This window comes from Odontesthes bonariensis, chromosome 2, assembly GCF_027942865.1.
Source record: "Odontesthes bonariensis isolate fOdoBon6 chromosome 2, fOdoBon6.hap1, whole genome shotgun sequence".
In the NCBI taxonomy this organism is placed as follows: domain Eukaryota; kingdom Metazoa; phylum Chordata; class Actinopteri; order Atheriniformes; family Atherinopsidae; genus Odontesthes; species Odontesthes bonariensis.
The window spans coordinates 19,816,700-19,836,115 of NC_134507.1; the positions used below are offsets into that span (position 1 = coordinate 19,816,700).

The window sequence follows — 19,416 nt, forward strand, 5'->3', positions numbered from 1 at the left end:
AAGTGACATGAGCGCGGAAGATAATTCGGCCGGTGGCAGTGCAGAATCTAATTTTGTGCCAAAACATAAATCATCCTCCATTATTTGGAGGTATTTTGGATTTAGAAAGGATGATGTCGACCAGAGCGAGGTGTTGTGCAGGTTGTGCTTGGCGAAAATTAATCAATAAAACTGCACTCTTTTGTTTTATGTTTTTATTTTTCTGAAAAATGCTTGGTTTTCACCGAACCCGTAGTCATATCGTATCGATATCGAGATATCTGGCATGAATATCGAGATATGAAATTTTGTCCATATCGTTCAGCCCTATACCATCCCTTCACATGCTTCAGTAAACAGAGTTCTTACCCACATAACTGAAAAGCTGTTATGTTTCTGCATCATGCAGAAGTCACCCTCTGCTTCCAAAACAGGGAGGGTTGCCAAGCAACGATGCTATCAAATAAATGCACTCGGTGCCAGATGTTGCTGTCTGACAAAGATGAAAGCCTACCAGAACAAAAAAAAAAAAAAGACTCACTGACCCAAAGGTCCCAAGAACAGGCAGCTGAACATAATCAAAAATAGATTGTGGTCACAGTCTAAATTCATTTAAATGATTTTATTTGTTTCTCTTTATATTCTTTTATGTATTTTTAATGCTTCTTACACTCCCTGCTGCAATGCTTTTATTTTATGTAAAGCACTTTGAATTGTTTGTACATGAAATGTGCTATATAAATAAATTTTATTTGATTTATTAAGTCTATTAGTGTTCATAAACACTCCATTATCAACTCATATTAGAATGAAATTATACCAGCAACATTCAGTTTTGCTGTTAATCAGTTTAAGAAAGAAAAAAAGACACCTAGCATCAAACTGTTGTTGGAAACATGTTTGGGTTATCTTCTACTTCTTCATCTCTCTTCTGTGAATACTGCCAAGTCATTACACAACACTGTACATTCCTGGTGCCTGGTATCTACGACGTTAGATCCCCCACGGAGCATAGGGAGTCAATCTCACTTAACATGCCGAAAACTGCCCTGTAAACATTCCATTATACTATTAGGAAATAATTTCCATTTAATCTTCAGCAGCATTTTAACAACAGGATAGATAATGTCTCCTTTAAGGATGTGAAAAATCTCTGGAAAATTTTTCACAGTCAAAATTCTTAGCTCTATTACTCAATTTAATTACTCAGCCGCTGAGTTATCGTCACTGATGCACCCTATAAGAATAGCTTGTGTGTCGTAGTACAACTTTCCTAATTCACTTAAGGTTTTGGCAAGTGCCTTCGACAGAACTAACTCTGAAAATTAGATTTCCTTTTCTCCTCTTTTCCGCCCATTATCTTTAGCTCAAGTGAAGAATATTCTGGAAACAATCAGGACAAGATTCAAAAGGTGCTCTCATGAACATGCTTCTGCTCCGATCAAGGCAAGTGGGGAAAAGGCAGATTGTACTTGATGTTGAATGAGGAGAGAGAACAACGAACCAAAACCCAAGGTTATCCATATATAAATACTGGAAGCTCTTGAGGGACTGGTTAAGCCTTGGACAGTGTATTGGTGTGTGTGTTTTTGCATTCATGTGAGTGTGGTGAATGCTCACGCGTGCAGGCTATGTCAAGGGGTGCCCCCCTCCCCCCCCAAGAAACATTTCTAAAATAGCAACCGCAAACCAGACAGAATGTAAATCTGCACTTTGAAAAGGGTTGAAGAAAAAGAGGTTTGAGGGCCGTAGAAAAACAGGTATTCATTTCAGCCCATTTACAGATCCAAGAGCAAAGAAATGGGTCAAAGAACTCCAGCTTGACTCGGACTGTGGAAATAGGACTCCTGGTTTTATTTTCTTGAGTAATGAACTACAGGTTTTTCTGCCGACTGAAGCTCAATTATATTACAGCTCCTGAAAGCCTCATCATGCCCAGGATGAAGGAATTCAACGTGTAAGCAAAAGTCGAATAGAACTGTTTAATTGTATCAGCATGTTTCAGTAAATCTGCAAAAAAGAAAAAGAGCGTAGAGAGGAAAGGCAGCAAGACGCATCAACGCAAAGAGAACAATAGAATCAGTAGTTAAACTGAATTTTCCATGAAATCAAGAACATGGTGGCATGTGTTGGCTTTCAGCAAAGCTTTAAAGATTAAACGGTAATTTAAAATGTGGTATACATGGCCACAGGTCAATAGATTCAATGACATTTATCTATACGATTACACATCTTAATTGATCAGTGCTCAGAAATAATAATAAATCTGCTTAACATCAAAGGTGTTGCACACAACATTTTGAACCACTGGATGTAATAAGCCAGGTTTCCATTGGCTCCATTTTTGATCCTTATGTACAGTCAAAATCAAAAAACTTTCACCAGTGGGCAAAATAACTTAGATTCTCTAGTTTCGAAGAAGACTTGAAACACATTAGGGGGATTGGTGTGGTATTGTTTCTGTGAAAAAATAATTAAATAAATAAAAATCTGGAAATTATTGTGAAACAAGAAAAACACTGAGAATTGTATAAATTGCTTTCGAGACACTCCTGTAAATGTTACAGGATGTTGTACACGGTATAAAAAGAGTTTGTCTGCTAATAAGCAACACTATTTTGAGCCTTAAAGATGCCCTATTTTATTTACTAGTTTACAAAAAAGATTACCATTTTATTTTTATTTTTTCATGTTAACGTAGAAAGGTGAGGATGGAACATTCTGGTCGGCATGGCAACATGCATTGTTCGGGATGAGCTGCCGCTGGAGCTGGACTTGGCCAGTTTAGTTGAACATGGCCCTTGTCCCATTATACATGCAAGAGAGTAGTAACAAGATATGGACCAAAGTATGTTTGACGTTGCTTTGCTGTGGTGCTTCTTCTGTGGGAGATCATCATACGTTTAAGTGCAGCCGAATTCACTGCACAGACATCATCTTTAAGTTCCTAGAATTGTGTTTGTTTGTTTTTTTCTTCAAATCACGCTGCGGTTAAAGAAGCAAGATTTTAGGGAAAAGCTATAGTCTAGAATTGCTTGAAGAGCCCACAAGCTGACATGTTGGCCCAATGGGCTTTCCTGTCACAATTGGACGTCCTTTGTCAGACAAAAGAAACAGAACAATATGTGAATTATAGAGGCTACATTGGGAATTCATCTGTAATAATATACAATTACGTGTAATATGAACTAATGGGAACTATCCCAAAGACTTACGTTGCACTCCTTATTATCTGAACTTCTTTGCTTTGGTAGTGGGTCCAGCTGCTAGTGCATCGGTCCCTTAATTTAAAACTGTTGGTCTTTTTGACATTGATAAAAAAAGAGTTAACTCCCATATTGTGCTGCTAAAACAATATGGCAGAATTGATTCTGGAGTATTTGGCAGGAGATGACTTTCCAGATTTTCCTCCACCAATTAGATTCTTTGTTTAAAAAGGCTTCTCGTAAAGAGAGGGATAAGACCAGAGTAAACAAAGGCTTTCACAAGATAACCTTACAATGTACTAAACGGCTCCCTTTTGTTTCTGCATTGGTTTCAACTCTGTATCACTCTGAGATGCTGGTCCAAATGTAGTCGGGTTTCATTTTACTATAAAAGCTAATCTGAATCAATCTTTTAAAAATCCGCAAAAAAGATTTAATGTGAATCATATTTCCTCTCGACTGGTTTAAAGGGAGTAGATTAAGCTTTAGTATCACCAGAGGACGGGGCCATATGAAATGGTCCTAACCGGAAATTAGAGCGCTTACTTCGACGAGAAGAAGGGCAAAAAAAACAACTCAAACTCTGCAGTGGACATCCACTAAAGATCTTGAGGAATTACTTTAATTTCTGGGAATATTTGCGATACTGTATCATATTTGGTGGTCAGTCATGTGAGTTTGTCATTTAGCCACCAAGACCAGAAACAGCTGATCAGTAACTAAACCGGGTCAGATGCAATTTGAGCAGTTGTTTCTGGTTGAAGCCATCTTAACCACTGTTACTTTCTCAGTGACAATAAACGCACCTTATTCATTAATAATATAGAAGAGATGTGAGGGTCATGTTTATATAGGCAGTAAGCCAACCTTTCAATTACTCAGTTCAACAAGTCCTTGTCAGGGAGCCATGCAACACGAACTGTAGATTTAATTTGACGTTTTGCAAGGCAACTGAGTTAGATTTTACTCCATGGAACAGAAGTGCATCTCTGTGTTCTTTAAATGTCTAGCGAAATTGGACTTTGCCCTGATAATCGAAATAATTCTTATTCTGGTCCTAAACTGCAAAACAAAACAATCACTGCTTTGGTAATTTCATCAATATAAACAGGCATTCTTCATAGACTTTCATCAGAATCTGGTATAAAGATCACATTATCTCCAAATGGCAAATGATTTTAACATCCAGATCTTGAAAGATTTTCCTCTGTCGTGCTGGCACCGTCTATTGTTTTCCATTCTTTACTGAGTTTTTCTCCAAAGTCTGTGTGACGTTCTCTGCTTCCTGCATCTTTACTTTCACTTTAGACTGAAAAAAGCATTATATGATATGCAGAGCAATTATTTATAAATCAAAATAACTTAAAAAGCAATGTCCCTAAACATGAGTCAAGGTAATGACAACATATGCTGATATATGATGCATTGTGGGGCTGTACTGTAGTCTCTGATGTCCTGAGTGTCATCAGTTAGGTTTTGTATTCTTTTTTTTTTCTTGGTTCAGTTTTGTAGGAAGATTAAAGTGGGGATTGTGTTGTGTCAGGCAAAGACCTGGGAAAGTCCGACGACTCCACAGTGGATCTGATCGAAGCTGGAACAACAGAGCAGTGTTTGAACATCCTAGAGGGAGCAATAAAGGGGAGAACGAGAGAAAGAAAAGGCCTGCAGCACATTCCCCACAAGACGCTCACTTCCTGTCTGTAAGTCTTACTCAGCATTCAGAAGGAAGAGGAGGATGAGGCCCTCACACATACACCCTCGTATATGGGTATAAAAGCAAGAGAAGTCCCTCTTTGAATAGTAATAATCACATTTTTATTCAATGAATAACTAGAATCACATTTTTGTTCCCTTTTATTCTCTGAATAACAATATTCATATCTTTGAGGTTCATGTTTCCCTCTCTGAAAAGAGTTGCCACTGGAATCCAAAATGAAATAGTCAGATTTTCTGCACAACCTACAGCCAAAAAATGTATTTTGTGAGAGCATATTTCAACATTCTAGTTCAGAACTAGAGTTACAATGGTCTGCCTCGATTGTACTGTTTGAACTAGCTGGGCTGACTGTATATCACATCAACTACATTATCAATTTATTCTTAAAAATACCTGCGAAAGCCTGGTCTTTTCCCCCTCCCATGTGAAACAGCCTCTCCATTCTGCAACAAAGCTAGCCAATGACAGTCCGTGGTTTAGGAGCAGAAAAACAAACGAGTTCAATGTGGAAAATAATTCACTTTGCCTAATTGTAGGTTGTTGCCACTTTTTCTCGGGGAACATGTTGTTAGGATGTGTGCATACACAAGCCCACCAGGAGTCTCTGTCACAAACCCCACTAAACTATCATCAGCACTAGTTTGCACAAGGAAACCCACAGCTGGGGCAATTCAACTTAACCAACACTCACTGGACGACACTTGTAATGAACACATACAAAACATGGAACACCTGGAAGACATGCTCTATTTGGATAATCACTGTTGGAGCAAATGTTACCCCTTTCCCACACTTGCTTTTGGTGTCTTCATAATAAAGGTAAAAAGGCACAAAAGTTCTTTCACTGTCCCCTGCACACACATAAAAAAAGTATCTCTCAAGCATTCATGCCCTTGTTAAGGTCTCCAAGCCATTAACTTTGGAGTTCTATTCCAGGGTGCCAAGAGTACAGCAGTAACACAGAGAGGAATCAGGGTAAGATTTTGTTGTCACTTCTCACCATTTACTGATCTTAACCCAGGGCCCTGCATCCCTGCCAACGGTACAAACGGCAAATTTGTAATTGCCGAGCAGTTAATAATTTCCATTTTCTCCTGACCTAAACTGTGCCAAAGCAGGGGGTTGTAAATAATGGCAGATCCAAAGAGTAGCGTAAGTGTGTGTGCTGGGATTCAGTACAGAGACATGATGGTGACTCACTAACATCTGTTAATGGGCAGAGAAAGCTTCTGGGTATTTTTTATTCACTAGAATTTATGAAACTCCTGCCTTTACAGCTCTCACTAGTCCGATGTCCAACTCTGACCCTTAACCTGTACCTTCTGAGTCTAGCGAAATTCCACTTAAAATTCTGTATGTCTTCAATTATGACCACAGGCTTTAGATACGCTACAATAAATGCACTAACAAGTAATCCTAATTCTCTGGCTATACAACAAAAAACAGAACAGGTTTGTCTGGAAGATCAATCAATCATTTACAAAATATTGTTTAGAAAATTAGTTGAAATGGTGGCAGAAAAGTACTAGGGCTATAAATGTCCAGAATTACTAGCATTTTTATTGTGAAATATTTCAAAGAAGTGAATATGTAAAATTTCTAAATAAAAATGTTTCCATGACTGTGTCAATACTAATCATTCGGCAATACTGTGCAAGTATTCAACTGTAATCTGCCTCAAACTTTCAGAATGGTTTCTTTTAAGACAAGCCACCAGCAATATAAAAAAAAAAAGAAAACCAATAACAGAGGAGGATACAAGTGCTGTTTCCAAACCTCAGAGTTTTAAGTTTCCCATGTCCAGCCTATAAAATGTGTGTCTGACACAGCTTGGGAGTCAGTACAGTTACATGCCCGGTTGATTCAAGCTATGGTTAGCAGCTCGACCAGTCTACATGTATGGGAGGGGAGCCAAGTTATTACTATCTTTCACATAGTCAATGCACCTTCTAGATAAAAAAAAAACAAAAAAACAAATGACATCCTTGTTAACCCCTGCCGTTTCTCCTCGTAATTCACATGCCATAAACAGAGGTGTCTCAGTCCTGCGTCCCCGTGTCTTCATGTACAACAAGCTGGAGTCGCAGAATCAGCTGAGTGACAACAGCACCATCGGTCTGAGTGGCAATTCAGAAATGCTGGCTTGATGTGCGTTTCTTCCGTTACTACCTACCCTTCTCAGCGCCGTATCAATTTCGACCTTGTGTTCCACCTCTGTACTTTCACAGGACACAATGTGCAATGAAGGCACATCAATCCTAGCTTGAGAAAGCAAATGCAAAAGAATGTATTGGCTGAAGTATATTCGATGTCACAATGCTGTGAACTGTGTAAGAAAAAAAAAAAAAAAAACTTCAATATTTTCTCTAATGGGGATTATCATACATTAAAGTACGCCTGAATTTACTGCACAGACATCGTCTTCAAATGACTTGAGTAATAATTTTGTCAGACGACACTGCTATCAGGAATTTATTAGGGCTGAGCAACAGTCTGGGACTATTTCAAGAGACCACCAGTTGACACGCACTCTTAATGGTCTGCTTTTCAGTCACAATTTCTGATGCGTTTAGTCGTCTGAAAATAAATATCAAAACATATAGCTGAGAGCAGCTTTATTGGGAAGTTCATAAGATTTCATTCAGACTTACATGTTTACATGCATTCCAAAAGTATAGTAGCACAATACAAGCTTAATGAAAGCATGTTGAATATCTAGCAATTCTAAACCAGTTGGAAGTGTTCAGGAAGTAACTGCAGCCGTCTTTGACCTGTGGCTCCTTCTCAAAGGTCAGTCACATTTAATTTTCCGGGAAAGACAAGCCAGAGATATCGTTACTGACAATATAAGGCTGTATAAAAAAAAATATATATATACAGGAGATCCCATAAAATGATTTCATTATGGTCCAAACTCTGGCCTTCAGAACATGATGTACCACATCCAAATCTACAGCTCATCCAATCAAAACACAGCCAGATGTTAGAAAGCTCTAAGCAAACTGGATGAGGCTGAAAGAATCATTTATTAGGATTTGAATTTGCACCCACAGAGGAAAAAAAAGATGAGAGCGCCTGATCCAGTGAGCTGAAACAAATCGAGACATGACTGTGGCCCTTTGGAGTTACTAATTTTCTACTAAACTCACATTATAGGACTTTATTATATCAACTGAGACATAACCGAGTTACAAACGAAGGAACCAGACTTCCTCAATTGCTGCAGAGGGGCAGGGGTCAAAGGTTACAGCAGTTTCACGGCTGAGATAGTATGGCATTTAAACTTTAGCCTACCAGAGGTCAGGAAACTGGAGCACATCAGCCATTTCTACTCTGCATCCCAGCTTCCATGTCAACATAAGTGCTGTCAGCAATGATGTCATAAAGGCACGATTGGTAAAGGAGATGTTGGCAGATAGAGACCAAACTGACTGTCACACACACAGAAGCAACTGAGCATAAACAGGCACATTTAGGTAAACTGACAGTGTGACGTGGCGCATGGTGTGTCCGGAAGACTCGGATTAAGGGCCGGCCTCTGGTTAAGTTGTTTTCCTGGAAGAGTTTGAGATGACATGGAGCTTTGAGGAATGTACTGAGCAGTGAGGCTGCAACCAGGACATTCTCATGGGGAGCTACATGTGTGCGCGCATGCATCAGTGTGTGTAGGACAAACTTGTGCAGCTTTCAATAAGAAATAGAGGAAAGAACATAAAGCTATCAGCAATGTTGAAACACTTGATTTCTTCCTTGTTTTCTTTTCAACGTGCTTATGACTGATATGGTTTCTCCTGAGAACTGTATTGGCTGCCTCATAGTTCCAGCTTGCTGTCTTCCTCTGGAATTGATAAAGAGTCCAGCCCTCTTACCCAATGCTCAAATATTTCACTCATGTGTTTAGAAATGTGTGATACTTGACAAACCTTCTGAGTTTCTTGTTTAACCGTTCACTGTCACTTGCAAATCATTAAAGAAAATCACGAATCTAATCCTTCCCTAAAACCAAAGCAAACAGTACACCAAGAAAGCCAGGGGAAAACCCGTTATAGCCTACTTTCAGGCAGACTACGTTAACAGTCATCAAAGTGCAATGTGATTAGGATTGTAAATACTTTACTTGCATGGAAGCCTGCTTCCACATTCAAACGTTAAGTCACCTTTTGCCAAAACTCAGACAAGGCTGTTGCATCCGTTGTTTATGTGTGCAGACTCTTTTGCTTAAAACTTAAAAAAAAAAAAACCCTGATTGTTCAGGTCAATTTCAGTTTAGTCTGCAAACACATGCGCGCCACAGAAGTTTGCGTGTAGACACCTTGTGGTTCCAACGTGTCACTGCCTCAACAGGAGAAGCACAACGGGGACAACATTGATGATCTAACCGACATCTTCCTGACGCCTTCGACATCATGTTTAAATCTTAGGCAGTATGCACGCCCATGTCACTTAAAAATGCTCCTTTTTCTTTCAGGGTTCGGCGCTTTGGTTCATTTTCTTAGTTTGTAATTTGGTGTTTGACTACCAGTGCGCTAATTGGAAGCACAGAGCTAATTGACTAATTAACTGCCTTTAATTGATTCTTCCGGTTCACTCACATGACACGCTCAGGTTTTCCTCCTATGCTGCCGAGGAAAATTTAAGTTTTACTGACTACATTTTTTATTTTATGCCTTTAAAGTAAACGAAGGGCCGACAAAGCGCTCAGAACTAGTCTACGTCAAACATTAGCTGAAAGGTGGGCAAGTTGTGAAGCCTTATGTAGTGACAATGCAAACTTCGCACTGAGTTACTTCGTTTCTTTACCTAACAACATGACTTCCAGTTTCTTACGGTCCACTCGAAACCTCTCCTCAGTCCACTCGGGGTCTGGCAGCGGATGGGGGCCGCTGAGATCCTCCTCTGATCCCGGGAGGGGGGAGTCGGTGCTGCGCTCGCTGTTGGAGCCCTGGTCCGACTGCTGCAAGTATCCACTTAAAGTGTCGCACTGGGCAGCCATTGCGCTGCACGCCAACTTCTCCAGGGGCCACTGCGATTTATTTCAAGTTAAGTCGAGCTCGAACAAAGCGCTTGACGTCTGTTTAAACTTTTTTCCTCCGTCACTTTGTGGCGTCGTGCGAGCTCATGGCAGCGCGGTTGAGACTTTCCCTCTGCAGTTTTCTTCAAGCCCCTTCGTTTTCCCCCATTGGACAGACTTCTAAAAATAGGCAGGAGCACACTGATCCACTCGCTGTAGGTTGTCTGTCTGCCGAGTTAACGGAGCGCCGCACAGCACACATACCATCTAACTCCTCAGGAAAGTTTCACGTGTCATCCCGCAGGAAAAAAAAGAAAGAAAACGGCACGACTCCTCCCAGAAACTTTTAGACTTTTTCGACTTCCCTCCGGGTTGCTGTGACGATATCTAACTTTTACTGGTTCCGAGAGTCACTGGATTTATTTGGTTTATTCTCTCGAGTCACAATCATTTTGAGGAGACCTTGCGTCGATGGTATCTTCGTACGTCTAGTTTACAAAATATCCATACATAAACGAAAAGTCACCACAAACGAAGTTGACTTGCATGCAAGTTGTTTTTTTTTTTTTTTTGGTCTTCCACTTTAACAGCCAGACAGGTTGGTATGGACCCCCAATTTGACTAATACGTTGAGTTATAGAGGAAACACTACACATCCTCAGATTGCGTAAAGATGTGTAAAGGTACAGAAAAGAGAAACCAATATAAATGTGGAACAAGCCTTCTTTAAAATCAAACAATCTCGACATGAGCCCTCAGTCCAAATAAAGATGTACATTTCTTTTAACTACTGATGGTGAACAAATAACCCACCAAGTTTGAAGGTCACAGGTGCTCAGTAATGTGATGGAAAGTTTGAAGAGAAACATCCAAAATCAAATTTGTGGATTAGAACTTTTTTTTTTTTTTTCTTTCCCATACATCTATATACAATCCCTCAGACTTATTTTGTGTCCCTATATATGACAGTACATATGGTGTTTCCCCGGGCTCTGTGAATGGCTGCCCACCGCTCCAGGTTGGCATCTGTCTCTATGAGTGTGTGTCTGTGCATGTGTGTGTCAACAGGTGCCAACCTGGAAGGGTTAAAAGTAGAGGACAAATTTCGTGTGTATGCATGACCAAAAAAAAATCTGATCTGATCTTGATCTATATTCCGGCCCTGCAGCCAACACAGTAACATGCCTCACACTGATGCTTCAGTATGAAAAGTACTTCAACTGCATTTTGCTGCAAATACTTTTGTACTTTTTTTGTAAATAGCATTATTATGTTACTTGTAAAGGACTAACCTCTATTTCTACCCGTATATTAATGCTTTTACTTAAAGAATCTCAGTAATTTTCCCACCACTGACTGCTTTGTGACTCGTCTTCCAAATTAGGAGCTGATAGGCTAGTGGCAAGTGATGTTTTCAGCAGGCTGGTTATTCATCAAACTCAAATGAATACGTGGTGCGAGTCTGCATGCCGGCTTTCAGATAACCTACAGAAACATTCTTAATTTGACAGCTGGTACAGTGAGTTCAAAGCAAGAACAACACCACAGTACCTTGGCGTTCTCAGTGCACTTCTGGTTCTTATACAGTGCAGATTTAATGACTTCATCACAATGTTCATGCTAATATCTGATTATTAAATGGTGAAAATGACAGCTGAGCTTTGATCTTTGAGCATTTCACCTTGTAGAACAGGCATAAAATACTTCATTTGAATCATCATTAACAACCAATTACTCTTTCCCTCTGGCAAGAAAAAAAAATGCAAGAATATAACCGATGTTATTAGACCATATTGCGTACATCAAATAGTCTAATCAAGGAACAGTAAATAACACTGCAGCAGTTTGGCATCTGAGCTTACTGAACGGCTATCTTATGTCTTCAAAACAAACTGCACTCTGCAACAGAACAGAAAGAGTAGTCAGCATAGTTACAATAGTTTCACCATGCATGAATACTGCAACTTAAAACCAGACACTAGTATCTCCACGTATAATCAGTACACAAACATTAAACAGATTATGAAAATTAACCAAACACTTTCTGGATAAACACAATGTACCTTTGTGATCTTCAACTTAATCTTGATGAATAGACCAAAACTTACTCGATGCATTTTCATAACACTTTAGAGTTAGTACTCCATAAGGACCGTGTTATTTAAGACTAAAATCCATGTTGATTTTCAGTGTGCGGTAAGATTTTTACCAAAGTATAACAAAAAAAAACAGAAGCTGTGACGTGAAATCATTTGGAAGCATGTTTGCATTTTATCATGAACATCTCCAAAAGAAAGCTACACCAGCATGTTGTGACAGCCAGCAGTGATGATGATGATGATGATGATGATGATGGTCTAATTTCAATTCACAGAACTTCTCATTTCATTGCTGAAGCGAGACACTGTAATAGTGTCAATGCACAGGAGCAGCCATTTAGCAAACGGACCTGAATTAAATGCAACAAAGCCACATGTAAAATGCCGAGTAACGAGTAAATGCTGCCACCTAGTGGTCGTGTGTGAAGGATGAAATAAGAAAAATAAGCTGGTTGAAGGAAAGGTGTTCACCAACCAAACGCTATTCACAGAGATAGTTTCCAATTTTAGTTCACTCATGCAGAGACAAGATTTGATATTCACTTTTTGCTTAATGTTTTTAATCCAAAATAATGAAAAATAAATTCAGTAAAGTCTTATACAAAAGAAATACCTTAAAAGAAAACTTACAAGCACTCCATATCAGCACATCTAATAATCAAAATAATAATGGCAAAGTAATGGTAAATATAAAATAAACAGGTAAGTCAAGTAAAATCTCAGTAGAGAAAGTGCTTCAAGCGTATCAAACACCTCAGCTACCACCAGTGTGGATAAAGCAGTTGAACAGTACTATCATATTTTGAGGTGTTCTGGGAGGCGTCACTGTTTCTCAAACACCACTCCGTCACATTGCATACCTCTGGGTCCATTCCCTGGCCAATTTGTTGTACCTGTAAACAGAAAATCTGATTAAAGAGTCGTGTATTCATACAGTTTTTCCACATGTCGACTTCTTTGGCTTTGATACTTACTTTTGTCTGTCTGACTTGTAGATGTGAGCGATGTCGGGGACCAGTGGATCATCTGGATTTGGGTCACATAGCAAGGAGCATATGGATAATAAAACTGGGAAAAAAAAAAAAAAAGACCAGAAACCAGTGGTTTTCAATAAATACAACTTTTCATTCTCTCCATACATCACCTAAATGTGTACTAATTTACCAGTTAAACACATATAAGAAAGCTTCAAGCACCATTATATCATGAGAAAGTTGGTTTAGCTCATTAAAGAGTCGTTTTGGCTGCTATTACTTTGGCACCTATCCTACCACTGTTTTTTCTCCACTAATGATACAACACAAAACACACCACCTCAAAATTTTGTGACAAATGACAAACGGGAATGATTCTGGGTTTTTTTTGGTGTCGTTGTATTTAAAAGGAAAACGCAGTTACCTTTGTTCCTTGGTGATGGAAATGTTTGATTAAAGAGAATGCAGATTGGGTGGCAGAATGGTGAATTGCTTAATCAAAAGGGCTCTCAATGCCTCATTATAGCGGTTGCCATACATGCACTGCACTCCTGAGATTTCCCAGAGATGTTCTGGCAAGGTGGCATGTGAGAACAAAAAAATCTTTGAAGCAATCACTCCTGAGATTTTCCAGCCAGCTACTTAGTACAATCTCAGGAAGATCACCAAAAAGGATAATGTGCAATCCATTTATCACAGAAGTTGAAGGTGGGAATGACGTCGTGCATGAGATGAACGCGTCTGAGTTGAAATTAGGAAAACCAACAAGATTTGCTTATTGTTGTGCTAAATGACCAGACTGCCTTTTATTAGCAATAAAGACTAATCACTGCATAGGAGTGATGCATTTTGCACATACAAACACTACAGCATGTGTATGATAAAGTAAATAAGACACCGGTTGACAACAGTGATCACAGTTCATTATTGTGTCCGTCACCACTTTTTATGTGTAGGGCAACCACTTTATATTTTGAAGTCGGGTTTGGAGAGGTTCCTTCGACTTTCCTAGTCAGATATCCAACTTTGGGAGACGTTGTAGTTGATTTTTCCAACTAGGATCAAGGAAATTCTAACTATTGAGTTTAAATGAAAAGCGCTATAAATCTTCTGGAAAATAGTGGCTGTACGCTGGCAGAAAGGTTTCTGTTTCATACTCTGCTGACCTGTCCTTTTACTTTCCACACAATCTACAATATTATGGAAATGTCCAAGGACATGGAGTGTCCATATAAACTCAAAAACAGTCAGTCATCAAGGAACCTTATCTGCCATTCTCAACGTTCAGTAATCGAAACGTAGTAATTTCCACAGCACAATTTTGCATATTGTACTACCACCTGTGTATCCTCCCCCACACCTCACTCACATTTCTAGTTGTAAGAGAACATTTTGAGCACAGAACCTCCCACTGTAAAATGCTTGTGTGAACAGCAACAGCTGGAAAAGTTCAGACCAATTGTCAGCACATTTACCTGAAAATGTCTGGTGTCCACATGCGAAAACACCTCATGACAAATTCAACACAATGTACTTATCTTTGAAACACTTACACGAAACTTTAAAATAAACGTTTAGTTAAAAAAAATTCCAACTAGAAGGCAAAAATGTAGCCTTTGGTTACCTTTAGATATTGTGAGTGCAGGAGACCACTGCGACCTCAAGATGTCAAGGCAAATGCTACCATTGCTGTTTATGTTTGGGTGATAGATTTTAGTTGTAAAGGCGACCTATGGAAACAAAGCACAAAAATTTGCTCTCGATTCTGAAGGTGGTTGGTTTGTTGTCAAAGGTAATGTTGCCCATGACAACCGTCACAACAGCGCACCAGTGATTAATCATGACCTAGAAAAGACTTCAAGAAAGTAGTGAAAAAAATCCTGTCGTAATAGTGTAACAGTAACAGTGTACTTCTGTGTAAATCGATCACAAAAGTAATATTTTCTCACCTTTGGTGGTTTAAAGGGATAGTCGGTGGGAAAATGGACAGAGAGGAAAAAAACCCCTCCATGATAAGGGCTGTCATTCTGAAACAGAGGAGAAAATTATTCCTTAAATATGCAGAATATTTGTGTCTCAATGGTGACATGGGCTTCAGCCAATAACACTGCAGTAAAGTGCGCCAGTCTGAGCTTTCCATACATAACAGAAAGGGCTGTAAAGTGAACATAAAACACCATTGTCTAGAGATCCAGAAGCAGCTTGGTTGAAAAAAAAAAAGGAAAAAAAAATTCAGGAAACAAATCCAGAATCCAGAAAAAGCTCACCGGTCCTGTGATAGTAGCTTGCCAGTGAAACACTAAGGAAACAAAGGCAAAATAACAGCACGTGAGAACATTATTAATCACAAAGCCACATGGCAACACATGCTCAAAGGCACAGCTGTGATTTGAGGATTAAAAAGGACTGGTTTATTTATGAATCATCAGATATTAATTCTCACACTTACTGTCTTCCCCTACAGGTCCAGCTGAACATGAAGCTGGAGGATCCCTCTGTAAGTCGTTTAACTCCTGTAAAAATAAACTCTAATATCATTTTTTTTTTTTTTAAATTGTCATTTAAGATTCTCCCACACTGCAGTGCATCTCTGAAAAGGCCATACATTTGTGTATTTTGGTAAACTATAAACCAATGTATGCGAATGACCGTCTCAAAATGAAGGAAATAGCAATACAGAAGGAAACAACACGTAAAATAACTTTGTAACACCGGTTTTCCTTGGGCCTTTTCGCTGAAAACAAAGTTAGCTTAGGGTTTACAATCAGATTTAAATACACAACACCTACATCAGACAAAAACTCATGTCAACATCTGAGACAATGTCATGGATCTAACGAAACAATCCTGGACATATTTCCAGTAACTGATGGTGTTTACGGCTCACTAGCCTCTAAAAGACGGCGACAGATACACAACATACAGGAAAGACAACAGGATTTAAAGCTTTGATAGACATATCAATCAAAAGTTTAGCAGTTTAATTAGCTGCCTATCACAACAGATTACAGTCATTTGTGTAATCAACTTGCTGACAGTAATAAAAAAAAAATCGGTGTCGAGAATTACTTAGAAGGCGTAAAATTGCCTACAGAACGGTCACGACCCGTTAGCAAAAAATGCTATTAGAAGACTCGCTAACGTTACAGAGGCGTTTCCGCATAGCTCCAGCCGATTCTGAACATTAAACAAATTAGGGAAATACGACTATTCTTACCTTCTGTATTCTCTTCAGAGCCATGGCTAGTCTTTCAGAGAAGTTATGAGAAGCTACAGTGTTGACTTTGAGGGCTGTCAGGCTCAACTACGCTCACTTTATGCCGACTCGGTGTTATTTGTTTTGACAAACTGATTACTTCTTTTGTTTCCGCGTTTTTGTTCGGCAACGAAGGATGGAGTGTTGCATTGTGGGAGTTGGCGTTTTCGGTCATGCTATTTAAAGGGACCGTTGACTGATTTATTTTTTTAATCTTATGTTTTCAATTCACTGATTAAAAGAAAAAAAAAAGAAATAAAGGAACAAGAAAATAAATTAAAGTAATTACAGACCACAAAAAACTAACACAACATGATGCTATGCTATTTGCCATAAGATAGATTTTACTGTGACAATGCACTTGTTTGCTCGTATGGTAGGGGATATTCATTTCTTTTTTAAATGGAAGTAAACTGTCACCAGAGCCACTGTGAACTAGATTATTATTATTATTAGCATTATTTTTGGTTCTCTCCGGGTACTACGGCCTCCTCCCACCACCCAGAAACATGCATGTTAGGTAAAATGATGTCTCTAAATGGTGTCTCTCTCCAGGGTGTACCCTGCCTCTTGCCCAATGACAGCTGGGATATATCATACCCCCCCCCACACACACACACACACACACCCCCATGCGACCCTGAGTTGGATTAAGTGGTATTGAAAATGGATGGATGGATGGATTATTATTATCGTTGTTTTGTGGGGAGGGGCACACATATTTTTAGCAGGCTTTGAGTTTAATGACACCACTTGTTGACAGTGATGTATTCAAAATAAGGGTGTGCAGATTCATCATTCACTTAAATGTGTAACCCAATACCCTATCATCACAACCAACTGGAGCATTTACTAATAAACAAGTTTTTTTTTTTTTTACATAATTCCTTTAAAGCAATACAATGTAACTTCTCAAAAAGCCCACTATGGAGCTCCCCCTACAGGCTTGGAGGTAATGTACGGTTACACTGTCGTAAGTACAACACCCTTTCGCTTTCACGTTTCACGTTTGTTGACGAACCGGCGAGGAGTCAGATTGAGCAAGCTATGTCGACCGAGAAGGTAAGAGTAATCAAATGTACCTGGGAGCGTGAGAGGGGTCTATTTGTTTTTGCGGTAGGTGTGCCAGAAAGCAAGTCGAAGTACTTCCGCTTAGCTCCCGGGCCGCTCCAACAAAGTTACATAGCGCAGTTTTTCCAACTCAGACCCCCGAAGGGCATAGGAGACAGGCCAATCGTAATATTAAAACTAATTCTAGCCGCACATTTTTGTTCAAGCTGTTATTTTAAGGTAGAAAGGTTACATAGTATTGCTTTAAATATAATTTAAAATTGGGGTATTCAAATTTAGTCATGTCTTATGTTTCTACTCCACTAGATTTCTCAGGATCATTCTTTTTGTGATGCAGAAAATGCATGAAGAGCTTATGAAATATAGAACACTGCTTTTAGAGAAGAGTTACCTTGTCCCAATGTTAAAAACTATTATTCAGATACATGATTTGACAGTTCTTTAAATATTCAACCATAAATTTAATTAATCTTAAATTGCTTTTGAATTGTTTTAACTTTGATAATGTGAAAGTTTTGGACTGTTGCTAGGACAAAACAAGGACTGTCATAATAATACTAAAGTGCAGCCGGGTATGTAAAGGTTGTGCTCCAGTACCATCAATCATAACAGAAAAATACTGCATTTATGTCTATAAATATTCATTTTAAAAGAAAGGTAACCATATAAAACTTATAAGGGTCATTATTCTGTATTTAGTATTTTTACTTTTATCATTTTACACACATTTTCTGAATCAAACTTACATCTTTAAATAAAACATCTTTAAAACAATAGAGTATTGCTAAAGTTTTGCGTTAGTACTTCAACATAAGTGAATCCATCTTCATCCCATACTTCTCCATTACAAGCGCATAATAACATCTACAGTCAAATCAATGGTAGAATGTATTCAAATAGAATTAGTTCGCAAAATATTGATCAGAAGTACATTAAGTATCTGAACACCATGGTTATAAATTCAAAGACGGAGAAATGTTGATGAATTTAATAATTGGCATAAATGAGGGGCGAAATGAAATCAACCAAAAATACCTGATGAAGGACGTTTTACTTTACACCTGAAAGTGTGCAGTTTGGGTGTTTTAATTGAGGTTCATCCATTCTCTATTCAACATAATATCCAAATCCAACATGGTGTTTTGTTTTAACCGCAGACACTAGGCGACTGCTTCCTAAAGATCTAATGGGTGTAGTGCATTTGTATTTCATCAAGCACATAAAATATTTATTTCAGTTGTAAGCCACTGATTTATAAACTAACACAATAACTAACTGAAAGCCAGTTTAAAGATGTAAGGATTGTTTTTGCAGCAGCACCCTGAAAGGCTCTGCAGTGATCTAGTGGTCTGTTGGGTAAACAAAACAAGAAATCGTTACTACATCCAGCCTGCTGAGATGAAGGCATGAATGAGTTCCTCTAAATCTTGAGTGGACAAGAATGTTCTAATTGTCGCTATTTATAGTTATAAAAGGCTGATGCAGTGGTGGCCTTAATAAAAGTCCCTGATGGCACAAAAATGTATGACTGACTTTTGTTCTGAACTTGAGTTGCGTCCATGAAGTGACTTTAGAGTAATTTACTGGATTACAGGATTAAGCTCAGATAGGGGTTTAAATGTGGAGGCCAAGGGTGATCTTTGGATGAATGTGGATTTAATGGTTCGCTTTTAAAACGTAAAAATAGTCTCGTAATTTATACAACCCAAACAAACTGGGGAGAAAAGCAATTAGCCAATTTTTTTTTCCAGTTTACCCAACAGTTCTGAAAACCAGTATCAAAGGTTTCATTAGTCTCTGACAGGATAGCCTGACAATGTTCCAGGTCAGACAGAAGTAATTTATTGTGGTGCTTTTATCAGACCTGTAAACCTGAATAGGATGAAGCAGGCATGGAAAATGGATAAACTAATGCCTTTATCAGAGCAGACTTAGATAAAGCCTTAATGAACGTTGTCAAAAGTCTGATTAAAATTTGAGAAGTTGCTGCTAGGTAAGACAAGCTTTCACAATTTTTTTTTACTAACTATCATGCAAAGATGATTTAGTTAGCTTCCCCTTAACATTTTATATTTGACATAGAATACAGGTACATATGGGAGA

At 38.7% G+C, this 19,416-nt stretch overlaps 2 protein-coding genes across 2 annotated transcripts in view; both read right to left on the reverse strand.

Moving 5' to 3' along the window:
- Positions 1-10,175, reverse strand: part of bicc1a (BicC family RNA binding protein 1a) — a 63,114-nt gene extending 52,939 nt beyond the window's left edge. Inside the window, exon 1 of the mRNA XM_075478474.1 lies at positions 9,703-10,175. Coding sequence (XP_075334589.1) covers positions 9,703-9,895 — 193 coding nt within the window. The 5' untranslated portion in view covers positions 9,896-10,175. The remainder of the gene's footprint in view (positions 1-9,702) is intronic.
- Positions 10,176-11,471: 1,296 nt separating this feature from the next.
- Positions 11,472-16,371, reverse strand: LOC142395892 (ubiquitin-conjugating enzyme E2 D4-like). Its single transcript, XM_075478483.1, has 7 exons — positions 16,204-16,371; positions 15,436-15,499; positions 15,254-15,285; positions 14,936-15,013; positions 14,611-14,716; positions 12,987-13,080; positions 11,472-12,905 (listed from the first exon to the last, which is right to left on the reverse strand). The coding sequence occupies exons 1-7, from the start codon at positions 16,225-16,227 to the stop codon at positions 12,860-12,862; spliced, it is 444 nt and encodes a 147-aa protein (XP_075334598.1). The 5' UTR covers positions 16,228-16,371; the 3' UTR covers positions 11,472-12,859.
- Positions 16,372-19,416: the final 3,045 nt, after the last annotated feature.

Bases quoted from the DNA above. Each gene is read 5' to 3' on its own strand.
- LOC142395892 (XM_075478483.1), bottom strand. From the start codon at position 16,227: ATGGCTCTGAAGAGAATACAGAAG. The intron at 15,286-15,435 runs GTAAGTGTGAGA...TTGTTTCCTTAG, and splicing joins TGGACCTGTAGGGGAAGACA to TGTTTCACTGGCAAGCTACT. The intron at 14,717-14,935 runs GTGAGAAAATAT...TTGTTTCCATAG, and splicing joins ATCCCTTTAAACCACCAAAG to GTCGCCTTTACAACTAAAAT.